The sequence below is a fragment of the Manihot esculenta genome, chromosome 14 (assembly GCF_001659605.2).
Source record: "Manihot esculenta cultivar AM560-2 chromosome 14, M.esculenta_v8, whole genome shotgun sequence".
NCBI lineage: Eukaryota > Viridiplantae > Streptophyta > Magnoliopsida > Malpighiales > Euphorbiaceae > Manihot > Manihot esculenta.
Window position 1 is genome coordinate 26745604 of NC_035174.2, and position 22213 is coordinate 26767816.

Sequence of the window (22213 nt, forward strand, 5' to 3'; positions counted from 1 at the left end):
TAGATCTGAGTAACTCTAAGAAGTCTCAGGTTTTACTCCCCAATCTCTAATCCCATTTTAAAAAAAAAAAATTTAATGGAATCAACTAATTAATTTTTTTATTTTCAGAAACTCAATACGTTAACTGTTTTATCCCTTCTATGAATTGAAGATCTCCAATCCCATTTTTTTTAAAAAAAATTTAGTGGAATCAACTAATTAATTTTTTTATTTCCAGAAACCCAATACGTTAACTGTTGTATCCCTTCTATGAATTGAAGGGACTAAATAATTGTGGTTTTAGATTTTTAGGGATTGATAGTCATGCTTTTAAAATTTTGGGACTAATTAGGGATAAAGGAACCTTAGTCATACACATGGCTAATAACTTAAATAAATGAAAATACTAATCAGAAAAACTAATCAATTGAATTTTTAAAAATATAAAGAACAAACTAATACATTATTCAAAATCATAAAGATTAAATAATAAAATACTTAACGGTTAAAATTAATGAAAAATTAATTAATAGACTTTTTAAAATGTCAAAAATGTTTTAATGTATTTTTTTAAAATCGAGAAATTAATTAATAAATTTTTTTATAATATAGAAATTAAGTAGTCATTTTCCCTTCAGAAAAAGACTAAATAAAATTTATTATTTTAAGTAATTTCATTTGCTTAATTTAATCTATGTAAAAATAGAGATAAACATATATTTATTAAACAAAGAGATAGGGAGTCTAACATTCAGTCGATTCAGTTTAAAATCGAATCAAACTGAATAAATTGAAAATCAAAATTTTAGTATTTATAAAAATTGAACCGAACTGATTTGGTCAAAAACTGAATCGAACCAAAATTCAGTTCGATTTGAATTTTTAATAATTTTTTTATTTTTTACACTTTATTTTTAGTATTTTAAAATTTAATTAAAATATTTTAACCTTAATATAATTTAATCTCTTTATATTATTAAAAATAATATTCTATTATCACTAAATCAATTCGGTTCAATTTTTTTAACTTTTTTCTGATCAAAACCGAACCGAACTGAAATAACTAAAATTTGAAATGAAAAACCGAACTGAACCAAAATGAATAAAAAATCAAACTGAATTTTTAAATTAATTCAGTCCGATCAGTTTTTTTATTTGAACGCTCACACCTACAAAAGAGAGCAACCAAAATTGCTAAATAAGTGCAGTGAAAAAAATTGACTACATAATTCACTAAAATCTACAAAAAAATCTCTGTGAATATCATTCATTTTAATACAGAATCATACCAACAGATATATCATTACTTCTCATGTTCTCTTAAAATGACATGGCTGCTTTCTTGGGTTTGAAGATGAGCCTTAATGGAATATCATTACAAGATTCTCCATTTTCTTTCATCAGAACTCAAATGCAGCAAAATTTTTAAAATAATCATCTTTTTCGTATGAAAGATACAGAATGAGCAACAATGGAAAAAAAAAAAAAAAAAAACCTATTTTGAAGATTCTCCAGAATTCAAGTTCAAAATTCTCTCTGCAAGTAACAAATCATCCGGAGTTGTGACCTGCAAATCAAAGGATGTATTGATCAATCTATAACAGCAACAGAACACTACTATTTCTCTTAATCATTGATATCCAATAAAACAAAGAAAAAGGATGTTTATATGTTTTAAGAACAGATGTATTACTAAACTGCATATTACTGGTTCTGTATTATAACAACATCTCATGCATAAGGTTCATGAAAGATAGTTACAATACCTTGATGTTCGTGTAACATCCTTCGGTGATGTATACGGGATGTTTAAGGTGCTCCACGATAGAGACATCATCAGTGACTTCAAGACCACCTCTGTAGAGAAATACTATGTTAGAATCTGTTTACCATTAAGTAGACAAAACCATAGACAAAATGCTGTTTTCATATGAATATTGACCAAGCTCTCCTCATTGTCAACTAATAGATACTGCATATACAAATGGAAATATGGACAACATCACTAATTGTATAATAGATGTAATAATTTCTCTGTTCCAGAATGTTAAAGTTAGAAGTTAGAACAATAAAGAAGAAAGAAAGAAAATTACAGAATGAAGATTTATGTACTTCGACTATGAAAGCCGACAACTACAGACACAAAACCTCAAAGGGTAGTTACATCTTTTATTTAATTGGATTTTATATCTCATAATACAAAGGTTTGTGTATGATATCATAAGTTAACGGATTCTCCAACTAAATAGGAGTCTATCAAATCCCCTTTGTTAAATTTGAGTCAGGCCTAACTCACCCTAAAAGTTAGCTAAAGAGGGAGGAGTGTTTATGCCCCATATAAGGGGCACATTACCTCTTTTCACAACTGATATGGGATTCAACACACTGCTCACGCCCAGAATTTTTACTGATGCGTGACATATTTATGGAAAGTCCAACATCAGATGGGAAGGCTCTGATATCATATTAAATTTAAGTCAGGCCTAACTCACCCCAAAAGTTAGCTAGAGGGGGAGGAATGTCTATGACCCATATACGGGGCACGTTACCCTTTCCACAACCGATGTGGGTAACACATAATTATTCTATCTATTTAGAAATATAAATCCTACCGCTAAATTGGAATAACTTTTCATAAAATTTTCTCTTAATGCAGCATGGAATTTCATCAATTCGAATACAGAACCAAATTTATAGCACTCAAATAAGAACACCCTCATATGGGATTCTGATAGAGGCAGGCTGAACAAGTCCTCTACTAAGATGGGCCCAAAGCAGCAGGCCCTAAGGGTCTATTATAGGAGGAAGTTCAAGGATAAAAGCCACCTGGAATTGGTTACAGAAGAATCCAGAATAGAGCAGCTGGACTAAAGAACAAGTATGCCATTGGAAGGAATTAGTGAGCAATAATAAGGAGAATGCGAGCTGATGAATATTTCCTTTGTTATATAAATAATGCAATGCACTAGGGAGGGGGGATCTGATTTCTGAGACTTGATTTTTCGGCACCTGGGCTAGCTCTAGGCTGGACAGGAGAAATTCCTGGTTTTGTTTTTCTTCTGAAGTAAGAGGGGTGGGAGAGAGATATTGTAATTGCTGGTTTTGTGCTCTGCAATCAATACAGCACTCTGTTCTTCTTTGTGACTGGTTAAAATATTAATTTTAGGTTCCTTAATCTACCAGATACTAAGAATACAGATTTTCTTTGGTTAAAGGTTCAGTTTCATCCATGTACTTATTGGATTATTCGAGTTAACCCATTTTCAATTTTTGTCCAAATTAACTCAAAAGTTTCAAATTAAGAAAAAATGGGCTAAACAACTTGTTTTATAGGTTTAGATGAAAAAAGATCAAGATGCTCAATTTTTTATTTTTGGGCTAAATTTCTTGATTTAGCCCTAAAATTAGAAGCTCAATTTTTTATTTCCTGATTTTTAAGCTAATTTCAACTTTTGGATTAACTTGAACAAAAAGTTGAAAATTAGCTAAACTAAAATTTTCCACTAGTATAAGAGTGAAACTGAGTGTTAATCCCAATTTCCTTTTCCAAGAACATATTAGCACCTAATCATATGCCACAAATTTTTGTGAGATCATAGAACATGTCAAGATTTCAGAAAATATTATTAACAGATCCACAAATTGATATAAAAATATTTCTCTGGTTTGTCGACGCAATGTCAACGTAGATAAAATAGTTTCTGAATGTTGCCTACTGGAAAGAATCTGAACAAGCAGAGTTAAGAGCATAAATACCTGTTCACAAGCTCAAAGCCCTTTTTAAGCAAATCAGGCTTAATCACCTGTTCGAAAAGAAACCCACATAAACAGCTATTCATGAATTCAAATTTAGTAGTGTCAATACTTCCAACAGTAAGTAAACCTGTGGGGTTTGCATTTCCCAAAGTGTTTTGCGGTCAAGAGTTCTCACTACAAAAGATTCACTGTTTGCCTGCATAGAGAAAGGAAACGGATTATAACATTAATCCAGAAAGAATTAATGGCGATATTGGATCAAACACCCACTATCAGTTAAAGGCATGATCAGGCAAATATAGGAAACCAGGAATGGGGTCATGACACTGTTTCTTAGACCTTCCTGACGAGCTATTTAATGCTCTGACACAATGAATACAGAATTAAACATAAAAACAGAAGAATTTAGGAGCACATAACCGTTGGAATTAAAAAGAAATCCCACTGGGACAAAAGAATACAAAGCTAGATTAGAAAGCCCAGCAGAAAGTCAAAAATGGCTTAGCCATCTTCACACGTCAAGCTGATGCCCAACATTGCCACAGCCCAATATATGAATATGAAATCCACTCCCTTCAAAGATCCACCAGCTAAAGCCAACAAATGGTTGTGTTGCAAGTGACAAGCACAATTTAAGAAGGATTAATGGACTTGCTCCTGAAGTGTTGGAATAAAAACAACTCCCACATCGGTGGGAGACAAAAAGGAAAAAAAAGCTATATTAGAAAGCCCAGCAGAAAGTCAAAAATGGCTTAGCCATCTTGACACATCAAGCTGGTGCCAACATTGCCACAGCCCAATATATGAAGATGAAGTTCACTCTCTTCAAAGGTCCACCAGCCAAAGCCACCAATACCATGCACAATGCTAAATGAAAGGCCTAAAGAAAATAGCACAATGCTAAATGAAAGGCCTAAAGAAAATAATTTTAAGGAAAAAATCGTTCATTTCCAAAAAACTACTTAAACAGTACGCACAGAAGCTAATGTTAACAATTGCAGACATCCTGAAATACAACCATGCATTATGAACTGTTTTTTCACAAAGTGTTGCCAGTTGCTTTTGCAGCACCAATTTCCAATCAAAAAGATATAAAGGGTGACCCAGGGTACGAAACGTACCCCACTTGTGGGCTTTAAGTTTAAGTAGAGTTGATGTATGCAGCTTTACCCTGCTTTGCAGAGAGGCTATCTCCATGGATCAAATCCATGAATCCGAGGTCATAAATGAAGTAACTTTACTAGTACAACAAAGCCAATTAAGAAAATATGAAACAAATAAATATATGAACTAGGAAGAAATAATCATTCTATACATTGTGGTCACCGAGTGTCTAAGCTATTCACTTAAATAATAACAGAAGGTTAATTATCTTTCTCCAAATTAATTTACATTTCCTACCCCGAAACCTTCACAAAAGGCAGTCCACAGATATAATCAGAAATGAGAAGCAAAGTAAGGTTGAAACCAAAATTATAACATACGCAATGGAACAGTCTTCACCAGGATATGAGGGGGAAAAAAAGGCAAGATCATCTGTTCTGCATGATATTCCATAGTTCAATTTCCCCCCATACTAAGCAAAGTTAAAAGCATAAATTTCCTAGCAGTAGCCACTAAACATGCTGGGCAGAAAGGAAAAGGCAAAACGCAGAGAATGTGTTATGATGAGAATTTTGAGAGTTCTTTTTTTTTTTTTATTATTATATCATTCAACTTACATTGAAAGGAAAAATGGAGTGAATCTTTTCACTTTATATATGATAGTAATTATCCCAATGAAGAGACTAGTATAAAGACCCGCTCACCTTTTCTCATATTAATGGAAACAAAGCAGAGGCAAAGGGAAAGAACACATACTAGAAAAACATAGGAAAACCAAATAAAAGAAGGAAAAAAGAAAAGAAAGATATGTTTTTCCCTATTGTTTATTAGTTAAAAAAATTACTGAATACTTTAAATTACAGAGCATGGCTATGTTATATTTATAGGACTACAGTCGCAAATAGGCTCTCTCCAAAACCAGGTTGATTCAAGACTAGGGATTGGACAGTTGGACTTAACCTAAAAGGAGGAATACATATTGCGTGTTATCGATTCCCTTATATTTTTATTTTAAATAAGTTTTAGCATTCTTTAAAATAATTTCACTCACAAATTGTTGGACATGGTAAGTCACTGAATGCTCTCATGGATAATGTTTTGGCTATGCCAATGTGTTCATCCTAGCAGCTTCAGTTAAAAATTTAAAATGAATAGAACTCATGCATGTCCGTTCTAAAGACCATGGTGCCAGGTTATTCCTAGATATTCTAAGACATTTGATGCCTCAAATAGTTTCTCCAGTTTATAGAAACAGAAAAGAGAAAAAAGAATAAGATATATTCAGTACCAAAGGGATTGACTTAAATGATTAATCCACAAACCTCCTTAATTGTTGCTTTTGCAGGAACGCCAAGCACTGCTGCTCCATTTATCCAAGCATCTTTGAGTACCTAAGCATAAGTAATGAAAAATAACTTGGAAAGTAAAAATCAAAATGAGGTATAAGATGGTTTTACAAAGAAAAGTTGGGAAAAAAAGGGAATCTTCAAATGAAATCAGGATAACTAATTTTATACACTAGAAAGTTATAGGTCAGCAAGTGATTTTTGAAGCACATAAAGAAAACTTTTGACATGTTAATATCATTAGTAAATTCCATCTGTCAAATGAAAACAACCTCTTATGTCTTTCAGAGACAAAAGGGGCTCTATTGCTTGAACCAGGATACACTAAAACACATGCAAGAACCAGTGGCTCTGCACCATAGCATAGAACCCCACAAATAATAGTTCCAGAATTCAACTTACTCGTTCTTTATGTTTAAATTTTCTCCATCACTTAAAATGCAATGTCGCATAAAAATGACCCTTAATATCTATAAACTTCTGCTGCATAAATAGTTAAGTTTAAAGCTGAGACCAAATCACCAAATATGCAAAAATAAAATGTAAAACTGAACCAAACCTTTTTAACTTCTGCAGATGACACTAGAGGTCTGGCTGAGTCATGGACGCAAACAAGCTCAGATTTCAAATCAACTTCCTGCAGGGTAAGTGGCAAATAATGATTAAACAAATATTTCCTTACCCCAATATTGACTATTCATGAAAGTACTCAATGTGGTCTTTTTATTATTTGTCAATACTCTTACTGTTAAGCAATGGTCCACAGAAATTATGAAATGATGCAATGCAACTTATCTGCCTCTGAACTTGCATTGCATCATTGATCCCCAATATTGACTATTCATTATGAAATGACGCATCACTGCCAGTGCCGACAGAAAAACATATCTAACAGATTAGGAACAGCGAATATGCAGATACTGTGATCCTCGTGACTGAGTATATCTTCATCATTGAACAATATGACACATTGAATATATACACATATAGTAAAAGAATAAGAAGCAAAGACATACTCATGAACAAGATCAGAAGAAAGAGAAATGAGGTTTTCACTGTCCTCGTCTCTTTCTTTTGCTCACCAATTAGCTGTGCACTCATTAGTAGATGTATGCCACATAAACTACAAACACAATACACTATTGGCTGATGCTACTTTTGCTGTATGACATGTGGTTGGAGAATAATGCAAAAAATTTTCAACCACCATCTTTGTCATTGAAATTATGGATAAATCTTGTTTTTCATTCTTTATGGTCTTTCTAGAACGGTTTGTTTAGAAGTACTGTTCCAACTGATGGGCAACAAGATTGCACATCCCTTCTGTTTTAGCATAGGCCTTTTTTTTTTTTGTATTTCAGCTACTGCTTCAGTCCTTTCCTGTAATGATCTTTCAATTTCCCATATTAATCCTAAAATATCTTATTCTCTATCACATAAGAAGGAAGGAAGAGAGATCACAAGAAACCCCAGAAAGATACAATTTTGACAAAATAAAAGGTGCCTTTTAAGGTGCCATGCCTCTTAATTGCACCCGCTCAAATGTAATAAGGTGCTAGTTCAGAAAAATATTTATATCCCACCAGAACAAGTAGATTCACATCAAGATTTTCATTCAAAAAAGTTTAGCATCACCACATATGCATTGTGATAAAAAAAAAAAAAAATAAAAGAAGAACATTAAGTCATATAAAATATTGAAAGTAAAAGAACTAAGCACAGAATATGTCACTAATCTGCTAGGTTTCCATAAAGAAAAAATCCAAAGATTCCTTTGGTCTTTGTTGTCTTCCGTTTTCTACTTTTATTTGTAAACAGCTAGATGCCTCTGCAGTAACAGACGCGATGAAGGAGATATCCTTAACATTTTATAGTTAGCATTTCATGCTTAGCCACGTTTGCTCCTCAAGCCCATGAGTTACAACTTCTGAATTAAATCTAATCACTATCATTTCATTTATGAACTTTGCAAATTATCTTGAAAAATTTGTGTAGCGCCAGTCCGTTACCGTTACGTTACAGCCGTTACAAGTCTGTTTCCGTTACCCGCGACCGCGATTTAAAACCATGGTTACAAGTGAAAAGAAAGTACTTAAGTACATGTGGAAGCTCATCATTGAGCATAAGATAAAAGCAATGAAAAATCAAGCATATCATGCGAAAGGAGATGGAGCATTGAATAGAAGGATTGCTCAATCACCTGAAGGCCATTATATACAGAATCTTGTCTTTCCTTCCCAGGCAGTGCAAATTTGAGGTTCACATTGATATTTTCTTTGGCATCTGAAAAGATCATAGATTTTTAACAAGCTTTAAGAAAATCAAAGCAGGATGCATGTTGTGTAAAGGAAGCAAATCACATAAACACATGCATACACCAACATATATCTGTGGATTCTGTGCACATACATCTCTGCATGTGGATGTAGATGTACACACACAAAAGAAAGGAAAAAAGGGAAAGAGAGATATGGGTTATGGGACCTTCAAAAATATCTCGGTAGGATGGATCGCAGACTACAACGATTTCTTTCACTTCAGTCATTTTTGAGAATGTGTAGAAACTGCAAAAATAAAATGGCATTATTTTCAGAAGCAGATATGCCATTGATGTTAGAGTTATAAAGGCCATCTCTGTGATCTTTGCCCCAAAAATTATAGGCATGAACCAGGTCAAAATGTCTCAGAGGAAACATTATTGTAGAAACCAGTAACATCCATCCATATGTAAAAACCAAAATTGGTAGTCACACAGCAGGGAGAACTCCAACATCATAACTGCTCATAGCAACATGACATGCCCCAAAATGTAAATAATCTATCAGTTCTGAAAAGAAACAAGAGGTTGCATTCAACTATTCATGTTCTGATCAATTTGCATTTCAATTATTACATCTCTTGTCCAATAAAACTTATTATTATCTTCCAAAAGACACTGTTATCTATGCATCTCATTCTTTTAAAGTTTAATATGATAATTTGTTCCCAAATTTTAGGTTATTAAGTTTCCACATGTACTTTTTTCCAAGCTTTCCTAATAGAACAAGTGGTATACTTAGATATAAGTTGTTGCCCTTTACCTGTATAAAGCAATTGGCTGGCCTAACAGGGGCAGATATTGCTTTGGCATGCTTGCCTGTTCACATAAAGATAAGAAAACCATCATCCGGAAGATTAAACGAGTAACAATGTATAGTAAAGAAAGTGGCTATTCATAATTTAAAGGAAAATATGTACTTTCACTATGTTCAAACGATTGTGGATATAATCATGTGATAACATACACCTAAAATTGAACACAAGAACAAAATACTTTTTCTTTCTTTTCTTTTTTTGGAAGCCATGGATGTTTGATTTCTCTGCTCTTTCCTCTTATCCCTTTCTTATTCTCTGATTCTACTTCTTTTAAAAGCTGCCTGCTACTATGAACCAAGCTACCACTATAACAACTAATAAACATCAAGTTCGAGCTTATCCTCACTCTAACCTAAACCCATCCCATCAGCAGACCAATATAAACCCAATTCCCACATATGCTTCCAATTCCTCCTCGAACAAACTAATTGGCCATACATATCCTCAATGTCAATGCTGACCCAATGAATCCTGCAATGAAACCCAATGTTCCAACCACTAAATAACCACTTTTAAACCCTAAATTAGCCAATATTCAACACCACTTCAATTTATGAACCCCGAGGCCTTTATTTTTCTGAATCTGAACCCCAACATATAGGTAAGAATATGCAGATCCATCATGCAAGTCCTATAACACAATTGCATCAACTTTATAGTGGCCATCAGAATTGGAGCATTGCATTTCTGTCCTACATGCCAGCACAACTTAGGGTCTATTTGGCATTAATGCTGGAAGTGCAATTGAGAAAAATACTTTCTTAAATATATAAATTGTAAATTATTAAAAATTGATTTAAAAATAAATTTGACATTTTAAAACAGTAAAATAATAAAATAGTTTTTTCTAAACTGCTTTTTTCAACAACATATTTTTCTTTAAAAAAAAAAGAAAAATTACTTAATTAATAGTATGAAAAAACTCACTAATTATCCCTCGATTTTGAAAAATGCATTAAAATATCTTTGACATTTTATAAAGTTTTCTAGTTAGTTCTTTCGTTAATTTTAACGGTTAAGTATTACAAAAAAGTTTAAAACATCCTTATACTAATTAGTAGACTTTTTAAAATTTGAGAGACCGACTAATAAAATTTTCAAAAGTCTAAAATGTCATTATACCGATTAGTAGACTTTTTAAAAACCTGAGGGACCAACATGTAAAATTTTTAAACTATAGGTACTAAACAGTAAAATACTTAAATGAATAAAATTAAAGGTTTCAAAACTAAGCGACTTACTACCATAAGTAGTAATTTTCCAGAAAATAAAAAAAATAAATAAAAAAAAAGCTTTTTAGCCCTCGAACCTCAATGCAAAATAGGTACTTTAACAAATTGGAATATAATTTTGCTAAAAATAAAAACAAGGTTAAGGGATAATAACAAAGAACATACACCCATTCTTTTGCCTTTCCCTCCAGCCAACAGAATGACCGAAACACTCTTCTCTTTCACATCTGTAGAGCTCTGAACACCAACAATATGGACTGTAAACAACCTCAACTAATGAACATATAAAAATAAGAGGTAATCATACTAATACATACAGGATTTATCTTGACGAACACTTACATTTTCAATATTAGCAGAGCATTTGATAGTAGCAGTAGCAATTCTGGGCAGTTTTTGTACCCAAGAGATTTTATGGCCTGAAACAAACAAAACCCAGATAAAAAAAACAAAAATTAAAACAAAAAAATCGAATCAAGATCATTGACTAATCACAGAAACGAAAAGGGAAGCTATTGGCTTGCCTGAGGATTTCGAATGAGAAGGCAAGTGAAAAGAATTGGTGGGAATTTGATGACGATTACATGGAAACAGAGAATTAGAAGATCTGAAAGAAGCAGAGGAAGAGATTGTTGTGAGTTTCATGTGAAGAAGATGATGACCCATCTCTATCTCTCCCTGTTTCTCTCTGCTCCTTCCTTTCTTTTACTCTTTTGTAAGATTGCAGAGAGAAAATGGGAATTGAATTCAGACAAAACTCCAGCTGAGTCAAACCGGCTAACCCAATACCCATGTGAAATTAAAATTAAATTAATAGATTAAAATTAAAATTTCCTTTTATGAAGTCTCAGTTGTCGTCTCTGAAGTATGAGTATTCAATAATTTTTCCAATAACAAAGGAAATCAGTCAACATTGTACATCCAAAGCTCAGGGCAACAGTGCCAGATTGGAACTTTTATGGGATTATTTCCAAATTTCCAATCCCAATGCAAAGGATCCATTTAGTTTTCTTATTCAGGAGACTGTTTGCAATTGCAGATCTAATCAAGTGTTGGTGACCACAGGGAAAAGAGCAACATTTCTTACAAGGATAATTTACATTATGGTCCTTGAAGTTTAGTAAAATCTATAATTTAGTCCCTACTTATTTAATAATAAATAATTTAGTTCCTAAATTTTTATTTTATTAACGAAATAGTCCTTCTATTTATTTTACTGTTAGTCAACTGTTGATTAAAGAAGTCAATTTAAATGAAAATGATTAAATTGTTATAAATATTAAAAATTATAAAGATTAAATTGCTACAAATTATTAAAATTAAAAGAATTAAACTATTATAAAAAGTGAATTCAAAGTATTAAATTATGATAGTTTAAGAGTGAATTTTAACATAAGTATTATTTTATTAACATAAAGAAAGCTCAAGAACTATATTGTTTATTACTAAAATAATAGGAATTAAATTATATATTTTGCTAAATCTCAAAGGCTTTGTTATAAATTACCCTTCAAGGAAAATAACCACAAGCGAGAGTAACAGGAGAAAATAACCACGATTGAGACTTTGTTATAAATTACCCATCATATCTATTGGATGTCACTGGTAACCCCACTACAAAATTTATTACCATGTGTTTTCATTTTTATTCTGGAATTGGTAATGAGTTGAGCATTTTAGCTGACTTTTGATGCTCCGGCTTCACCCTTTGATACACCTCATAAGCAGACACAAGTTAAGCCACTTCTCTTTTCATAAAAGGCTACCAGTACACATTTTTTAGATCTTGATATAACTTGGTAGTTCTAGGGTGTACCTAGTATTATGAGCTTCTCTCATAATGTCTCCTTTCAAACTTATATCATCTGGTACACACAATCTGTTGCCATAAAGAAGGATCCCTCTAATGTAAAATCTAAATTTATTATTCTTACATTGCTGAATTGCTTCTGTTATTTTCACCATTTTTGGGTCCTTGTGTTGTTTCTATGCTACTTGTTCAATAAATACATGTGTCACTTTCATCTGTGCCACCAAAACACCTGTAACAGACAACTCCAGCTATAACCCTTCATTGACCATACTATAAAACTCTTTTACCACTAGTCTCCTTTCCACTAAGATATGAGATAAACTATCAAGTGATTTCCTATTAAGAGCATCTGCCATTATATTTACTTTACCCGGATGGTACTGAATTTTGCAGTCATAATCACTAAGCAGCTCTACCCATCTCCTTTGCCTCAATTCAACTCTCTCTAACTCAAGATGTACTGCAAGTTTTTATGATTTATGAAGATATCACATTTCACCCCATATAGATAATGTCTCCATATCTTGAATGCGAAGATCACAATTGTCATTGCCAGATCATGTGTAGGGTAATTTAAGTCATACTTCTTCAGCTGCGTAGAGCCATAAGCTAATACCCTATTACCCTGCATTAAAACACAACTTAGTCCCACTCGGTATGCATCACTAAACACTATGAAATTCTCACTACTTATAGACAGAGCTAACACTGGTGTTGATGTCAACCTTTTCTTTAACTCTCGAAAACTCTCTTCACACTCATTTGACCAAATAAACTATTGATTCTGGAGAAATTCTAAACGAATCTCCTATAGTAACCTACCAAACCCAAAAAAATTTTGATCTCTATCACTATAGTGGGTCTGGACCAGTTAGCTATTGCTTCTACTTTCTTAACATCTATCTCGATTTCATTTTCTGACACTACATACCCCAAAAAAGAGATACTTCTCAACTAGAACTCGTACTTAGAGAACTTGGCATACAACTTATGCTTCCTCAAGGTCTGCAACACTCTCTCCAGATGATAGGTATGCTCCTCTATTTTTCTGGAATACACTAAGATATTGTCAATAAAGACAATAACAAAGTGATCTAAAAATGGTCTGAAAACTCTATTCATGAGATTCATAAATGCTATAGGGGCATTGGTCAACCCAAACGATATTAATAGGAACTCATAATGCCTATATCAGGTCCTAAAAGTTATCTTAGGAACATCTTCATTTCTAATTCTCAATTGATGATAACCAGATCTCAAATCTATTTTGGAGGAAGAATTGGCTCCTACTAGCTGGTCAAATAGATCATCAATCTTGGGTAACGGATACGTATTCTTAGTAGTGACTTTGTTTAACTATTTGTAATTAATATAAAATCTCAAGGATCCATCATTCTTTTTCACAAACAACACTGGAGCACCCTTTTCATAAACAACACTAGAGCACTCCGAGGTGAGGTACTAGGTCGGATAAAACTCTTATCTATGAACCCTTGCAATTACTCCTTTAGCTTTTTTAACTCAGCAGGTGTCATCCTATAAGTGCCATCCTATAAGGAGAAATAGATATAGGTCTGGTACCTGGCAACGCCTTAATTTCAAACTCTATTTTCCTATCAAGTGATAAACCTAGCAGATCATCTGGAAAAACATCAAGAAACTCTCTAACCACGGACACTAAAGCTGGTTCCTTAACCTGACCGTTAAACTCTCTGACTTGAGTAAAGAACCTCTGAAAACCCTTCCTAAGTAACCTCTGAAAACCCTTCCTAAGTAACCTCTGAAAACCCTTCCTAAGTAACCTCTGAAAACCCTTCCTAAGTAACCAATGAGCCTATAAGGTAAATATCAAACCTCTAGGCATACCTGACTTGTCTCCTTGAAAGACAACCTTTGATCCATCTATTTCTTTGAACCTAACTACCTTGTCTCTAAGTCTAAGGTAGTACCATAAATAGAGAGTCAATCCATCCTTAGAATGACGTCAAAATCAGTCAAATCTAGAACCACAAGGTCCGCTAGAAGGAACGTGTCCTCAACTATAACTGGACTGAACTGACAAACTGACTTTATCATAGACGAATCACACTTGGGCCCATTGACCCAAAGAGGACACTCTAGCCTAGAAGCTATCATATCCAATCTGTCTAGAGCCCTTGGAGAAACAAAAGAATGAGAGGAACCAAGATCCTTAAGAGCATATACATCAGAACATTCAATAGTGAGTTTACCTAACACCACAGTATTTGATGTGTTGGCCTCCTGCTGTGTCATAGTGAAGATTTGTATCGATGCTGAAGGACCTTCTCCTTGGGAATATACTGAAGAAGAGGCTGCCTCTCTTCCTCTACCTCACCCTCTGTTTTGTGATGTGGCTATGGCTGCTGGCTGAGCCATACTATCATAAACTATCTGTTGGGACTGTGCCATTATGGCTGTATTAGGACACTCACGTGCCATGTTTTCCTCCTATCTACATCTCTAATAAGTTTTATTCCCAAACTGATAAGGCCCTTTGTGCGACTTTTCATATCTGATACATCCAGAGCTATTTGGACCAAAACTTGAACCATTGCCCATTTTCAGACTAGACTTCAACCTGTTCCAGAACTTGTTCTTCTTGGTCTTCTTAGTAGACTTATTTCACTTTCTATTTCCTATAGCGGCTGCACTCAAAGAAGAGAGGTCAAACTTTCCTGTACACGAGGCCTTAGAACCCGACGATTATGCTGTCTGCTGTTTCACCATTCCTTGAATGATGGCACTGGCCTCCATCTTTCTAGCTGCATCCACTATAGTGTGGAAACTCTCTCTCTCTACTACTAGGATTAAGGAGGAATACCTAGAGTAGAGTCTCATGGCATACCTCCTTGCTTTCTTCTACTTTGTGTCATAAGCTTGACCCACATATTGAAGTAACTCCAGAAACTTGTCTATATACTCATCCACGCTCATCTCTTTGGTCTGTCTTAGCTTCTCAAACTCTATCACCTTCAACTCCCTTGAACTATTTGGAAAAGCTCATCCTGCAAACTCATTTGCAAACTATTCCCAGGATAAGTTGTCCAATTTTGGTTCTATATAGTTCTTGAACCACTCCATGGCCTTATTGCACTTTAGAGCAAACCCCGCTATCTGAATGGCTTTGCTGTCAGTAACTCCCAACTTATCAGCTATCATCTTCACTACTTTGATATACTCAAATGGTCATCTCCCTCCTTATACTTGGGAGCATCCAACTTCAGATAATCTATCATGTTTACCTTGCTCCCTAATGATAAACTAGGTCTATATGGTTGGATTTCAGGAACTATTAGTTCTGCTAGGGGAGGAGGTGGTGGTGATGTATTCCCTAGGTTAGGGTTTATTGGATTCTGGTAATATGGTGGAGGTGAGTACATGGGGTAGGGTGGATATGGTGAGTAATATAGAGGATAAGACATATGTGAGGGGTAAAGGTAGTAACTAGAGTAATCCGATGAACCTCCCATCGAATACTCGAGTCCTTGTGGATAAAATTGGTATTGAGGTGGATAAGTTGATCCTAAGGTCTGAGTGTCTCCTATTCCTCCTTCAGACTCTCCTATACCCTTTCTTTGAAAACTCATATCCAAACTTTCATTTCTCCTCTATTCATCACCCACTGATTCTCTGACATCTGCAAAAATCCTACTCGGATATGTCCTTCTTCTATTAACATCAAAAGACCTTCTAAGGTCTCTTAACGCTTATCCTCTATTACTTTTGCTTGCCCGTGCTCTTTATTGCCCTCATTTTCAAGTGGGGCACCAGTCAATCATGCAAATCAATGTGAGCCACACATCCTTTGTTATGAAAAACAACATTAAATACATAAACATTAGTATCATATGGTTCATGTGGATACACATGAACCTACGATATACATTTCATATCATTGATGCATATGCTCAAAGTCATGGCTTTACACTTAAGCATACATACATCAAGACAAAACTCCACATTCTATCCCTACTAGACATGCATTTTTCCTAATAGTGCTGGCCCTCTAACATCTATGAGCCCAACATTCTGGGTCCGGCCATATTAACTTAGGGCTCTGATACCAATCTATAATGACTCAGAAATTGGACTGCTACTGGCGCTAGGATTTAGATCAACTTTAAGGTTGCCGGAGTCTTTAGCAATCCTACTATACATCTTGACACATCTGATACAATCCCCATATGATTTTAAAAATATATATAAACCATTTTCCTAACATGAACTAAAAGTCGGCATGTTCATGTATACATAACTGAAAACAAAAGCCCATACGAGAGCCCCTCATCAAATGGTCCAGTATGGTCATCATTACATACCACAGTTGGTTCAAACATAGCTTAAACTTAAAATTTTACATAATAAGATAAAAAAAAGAAGGGGTTCGTAAAAGAAAACTCGGACAAAGCACAATACTAATCCATAAAATAGTATATGTCCATAACTAAACTATTACATAGAGAGATATACCACAGGACATTGCTGATATCCTGCGCTAACTCTGATCCTGCAAACTTGGGGTTAGGGAAAAGAGATAAGCTACTATAAGCCTAGAGAGCAGAAACACAACATAAAATAGTTCAATTAAAATATATGCTCGTATGAATACATCATAACATAAACAATTTACATCAAAATAGACTTGTGACCAGTAGCCCTCCATAATTTCAATAGTGCCCGACCCACAACGGGTGCTCCTTAGGACTTTCTCTTAAATATAATAAAGCATATCCATAGTTCCAGGGGCATAAAATAGGCACTCTAGTCTTTCTCTTACATAATGTCAGGGGCGTAAAATGGGTCTCGACCTAGACTTCCATAACTGTCATACATAACATATCACATCATGCTCGAGGGCTAGTGGGTCATCTAACATTCATCCACAATAACAATTAATTATACAATGCATCATATTCATGAATTCTAATGTAAAACAACCTATTCATATATACATGGCATTCGTAATGCATGAACATGCTTAAAAGCATTTAATTCGATTAAAATAATAGTTTAATTTAGTTCTACTTACCTCCGACAGATGCAAACATAGCTCTAAAGCAGTTATCTCACTACTGGCCTCTACGGTCTCCCAAGCCTGATCTCACACATACGGACTTAAATGAAGGAGTAAAAATAACTTTTACAGCTCTTAAAACTACTCCAAGAAACCCCTAAAAGTATACTAGCAAACGCATAGAAAATGGACTGGAAATAGCTGGACAGGGGACTTTCAGCAGCAAGTTCAGCGACCTAAAATCCCTTACAGATCCGAAAGTCCTAACATTCGGAAGTAGGTTAGGCTGCCTAAAGTGAAAGCCTTCTCAGGCAGGTTCGACAGCCAAACCTAGGTTCTTCTGGAAGAAGGATTCGATTTTGCCTTGAAGAATCAACCCCCAAAACAAACTCAAAACACAACAACACTTCAGGAAATGGAAAAAAACAACATCAAAAGGTCCTCAACAACTTAGGAGACCCAACAACAACAACATGCATCCAAAACACAATGGAAAAGGAAATTTCTCTTTAAACAACCCATAAACCAAAAGATTTATACTTATAATCAACCACCTAGCTCATATGCAAGGGCATATGCTATTATAACACTAAGAACAATTAAGAAAAAAACATAAATGGACCAAGATTAAAGCCTACCTCAAATAGGTTCTTCTCTAACAACAAGGAGGAAGGAGGTGGAGGTTTTTGAAAGACCTTGAACTTGAATCTTTTAAACTCAGACCCTTGATCTTCAAAACAAAAATGAAAACTATGAGTCTTTTGGAGAAGATTGAAGAGATAAAATTTGAAAACATAAAAAATTTGGCTGTGCTAACCTCTGTTTGAAATGGAGAGGAAATGCTCTCTATTTTCGTGCAAGAAACATTTTTATAGGTGGGTCTGCCAGCTAATGTTTGGCGGTCAAACCTAGGAGGTTTGGCGGCCAAACATTAAAACTTTGAAAATCCTTTTTTTAAACATATATTAAAAATACTTAAAATTTATTTGGTAAAATTCCATTTTACCCTTTCAAATTTTCTGGTTTCGAAACTTCGGATTCCAACGGAAATTTTGTTAGGAAGTTGAAATTCTGGCGCTGAAGTTTAGCCGGGTATTATACTTATGATCGCATGAATTGGGAATTTCTTAGACTTTGGATTCTTAAACTTGGCTTCAATGAAAGATTAATTCATTTGATTATGCTTTGTGTCTCTTCGGTTCGATATATGTGTAACACCCCTTTATCCTATCAAAGTGTAGATATAGTAAGGACTGTCACAAATTATATCTTTTTAGATATATCAAAACTAAATAATTTCATTTATCTATAATTACCAAATTATTAGGTAGTTCAAGTAAATTTTATAAAGTGATTAAAGTAAATGTGAGATTTTAAACTAAAATTTTAGCAGAATTTCTTTTATTTCATCAGCATTTCAACCTGTAGTACATATGAAAATCACATTTATAATTATACTATCAACTGTTATTTGATATCTTACTATTCTTTAATTTAGTACACATTTCATAATAACATCACCCCTTATTTTTTCATGGATATCATCACGTGCAATCGCTTAGCTCTTTTTCTTTATCCATACATAATTACATTATTTGGTTTACATAACTTTCATAACTCACTCTATTTAATATGTACATGCCAAAATATAATTGTACTATAACTCAAATACTCAAAACAACCAGCTATGATAATGGCCTTGATGTCTGATGTAGACCTTTGATGACCTCCGTTGTGCCTACTTTATCTACAACCTGCGTGAGGTAAAAACCAACACGGTGAGCTAATGCTCAGTGGGTGATTGCAAAAAAATAATAAAATAAAGCAAACGTATTCATATTTATAGATAATTAAGTGAATAATTACAAGCATGTAAAGTGTAATTAACATGATACGAAGCATACTCATCAAACTTCTTGGTACAAGATATGAGTGCCATATGTATCCTTGTGCACGACAAGAATTTCTTTAACATTCAATAAAAAAAAACATATTCTTTTGCCTCTATTACACATTTTATATTTATAGCAAATCACCATTGCTTAGAGTATACAATAGATGTAGACATGTTAGCATTCACTGATAATTTTACAAAATCAAGTGTCAATCTTAATTAGGTTCTCAACCCTTATAAACACATAGTAGGGTCAACTAGGTAGATAATGAGTTATAACGATAGGCACAGGGTGCCAAATAGTAGGCTCAGAGGCCAAAATTATGATAGCAGGGCTCTGTGGCTATGCTTATGAGGTACCTAATATATAATCTTAAATATAGATCATATATCGGTAGTAGTACTGTGAACTCTGTATGTTTATATGGCATACCATACCTTTAAGCTAACCTCGACTCCTATTAAGTTTATCAGGGCCAAGTATTATTAATTCAATATATCAATTGTTCAATGTAAATGCATGTCATTTGAAGCTACTTGAAATCATTTTCAAAGTACATATATCATATGTCAAGATTAACAAGATGAGGAACTCATGGCAAATAGTGTCAAACTTTATCGATTTAGCATTCCAATATTGCTTCAAGTCAACTCACTTCTTGCATTTCATAATATTAACAAGTAAAGAATGACAAATTTACTCAAATTGTCATGCACAAATAGGTGTTATTATCAAGCAAGTACGTGCGAATATCAAGTACGATAAGCAAGCACATGCGTAATTCTTACCGATTAAGTAAACATGTCAATTTTTATGCATTCCAATTTGAGAGAAGTACATTCTGCCATATATTACATAAACTTTTCAAGAAGTTTAGAGTTACAAATTGACTTCAGTTTCTTCATAAAAAATATACATTTATGTCTTATCTTTCCAACAAGGTATAATTCATGCAAATTTGATCACCCTATCATAAGTTATGAATTTTTTTATAAGCTGCTCAATAAGGTCTTAATCAGTCCAGTATTGGTACTTGTTTATAGTATCACAAAACATATCAGATTTATACATTTTCATACAAATTAAAGCTTAAATATCTTCTATAAAGTTTTAGGTATACTTCTTAAGATTCATTTGGCACTGGCCTTAACTAATTTCATTGAGTACATAATTAGTTATGGTATAATCAATATACTCTGTTCCTGATGCTCTATCACTGTGTCCAATTTAGATTCACTTGCAGTTTGCATTATTTTACCTATAGATTCAGAATTTTCTTAATTCATGAAAGTTTTAACTCTTTGTCTCAGCTTTCATTTGATATATTTTAGGTCTAATTTCAATAAATATACAATAATTTATGAAGTTTTTAACACAAGCTGCCCTGTTAAAATCTATCCTGCCAGGTTTGCACTTTTAGCTCTTATGTTAAATTTCTTTACTTTAAGCCTTTCAAATACTATTTTAATATTCATATAACATATTTATACAATCAAAACAAAATTTACAGCAAGTAAAATCAATCCCTAATTTCACATATTCATAATAAAATCAAAGGATAATAGAAAATCATACAAACACCAAACCTTTATTGAATTTCTCTTTCTTTTCTACTTCTACTCTTTAGCTATCTCCTTTTCCTTTGATGTTCCTTCACCTAGGTCAATTTATATCTTAGGGAAGGATTGAGTAAATTAAAAATCAAAGCTTTATAATTCAAATTCATGCATGAAGAAGTGAGAAGATGCTATTTCCTACACATTTCTAAACTTTTCTTCTTCAGTTCCTTCAATATATGGCTCTTCATTTAGCTCTTAGTCTTAGAGTGAATTTCTGTTAAAGAAAGAAGTTGATTTAGTGAGAGTTTGGCTTGGATTTGGTGAAAGAAAGAAAAAGCAAAATCTTTACTTTTTAATGGCATAAGGTATGACAATAAGATGGGTGGAGAAGACAACCCATTTTTCATTTTGTTTTGTCATTTCTTTCATGCTTAGCTATGTGACACATGGAGGGTTTAGGTGAAGAGGTAGAAAACATGAAGGATTAAACTGAGTTTTGTCTTTAAACTTTCTATATTCACACTTTAACCTACTAAACTCTTTATCATGTTTCAATTTAGTTTTTAAACTTTCAATATTTATAGATTGACTTACCAAATTATGTTTTTAGCCTTTAGAAGTCCTTTTCACTTAAGTAAGCATGTCAGATTTTAACAAGCACCTAAAGTAAGCACGTCAGGAAACCGTAAGCACCTCCGGAAAATGACTCGTTTCTGACTCGCTAATCACACTATCTACTTCATTTCTAGATATGTCTGTTTCTTTATTTAAGTTTTCTATGATTCAGTTATTAGTAGCTTAGAGTTATATTAGCAGTTTAGAGTTATGCTAGCAGCTCCCCTAAGTAGCTCAGGATAACCTAGCACCTTCCCTAATGCCACTTGATTTAATAATAAAATAACCTAACTCATACCTAGTCATGTCACTATTCTTGACTATGGGTTTCAGGATGTTATAATATGGTCTCTTTAAATGGCTTTAAGTTTGGTCCTATTTTTCCTAGTGGGGGTATGAGACAAGAAGATCCATTATTTCCCTACTTATTTGTCCTTTGTGTAGAAGGAATTTTTAATCTCTTTAGACAAGCCAAACTTCGAGGAGATATCCATGGTTCCAAAATTTATAGGCAAGCTCCCAGTATTTCAAATCCGTTGTTTGCCGATGATAATTTTTTCTTTTTCAAGGCAAGTATACAGGAATGTACGGCTGTTAAAAGTATTCTTCAAACCTATGAGAATGCTTATGGCCAAGCAGTAAACTTTCAAATTCAGAGAATCTTTTTTAGTGTTAATGTACCTGATGAGGTTAAAATATGGCTTACTAATAGTTGGGTGTCTCATCTCCTCCCAATCATGATAG

The 22213-nt window shown here is 33.7% G+C and overlaps 1 protein-coding gene across 1 annotated transcript; it reads right to left on the reverse strand.

Annotated features, from left to right (window-relative positions):
* Positions 1-1456: 1456 nt before the first annotated feature.
* LOC110630951 (2-C-methyl-D-erythritol 4-phosphate cytidylyltransferase, chloroplastic) lies at positions 1457-11362 on the reverse strand. Its single transcript, XM_021778612.2, has 12 exons — positions 11077-11362; positions 10895-10971; positions 10718-10789; positions 9266-9321; positions 8670-8749; positions 8386-8468; positions 6745-6822; positions 6162-6230; positions 3863-3931; positions 3736-3782; positions 1746-1836; positions 1457-1546 (listed from the first exon to the last, which is right to left on the reverse strand). Exons 1-12 carry the CDS (start codon positions 11216-11218, stop codon positions 1475-1477), a joined length of 936 nt encoding a protein of 311 aa, XP_021634304.1. The 5' UTR covers positions 11219-11362; the 3' UTR covers positions 1457-1474.
* Positions 11363-22213: the final 10851 nt, after the last annotated feature.

What these genes read in the sequence shown, in the direction of transcription:
- LOC110630951 (XM_021778612.2), bottom strand. Translation starts at nt 11,218, where the DNA reads ATGGGTCATCATCTTCTTCACATGAAACTCACAACAATCTCTTCCTCT. An exon ending in CAGCCAATTGCTTTATACAG is followed by an intron (nt 8,750 to 9,265) that starts GTAAAGGGCAAC and finishes TTATTTTTGCAG; the next exon opens with TTTCTACACATTCTCAAAAA. An exon ending in GATGTTACACGAACATCAAG is followed by an intron (nt 1,547 to 1,745) that starts GTATTGTAACTA and finishes TTTGATTTGCAG; the next exon opens with GTCACAACTCCGGATGATTT.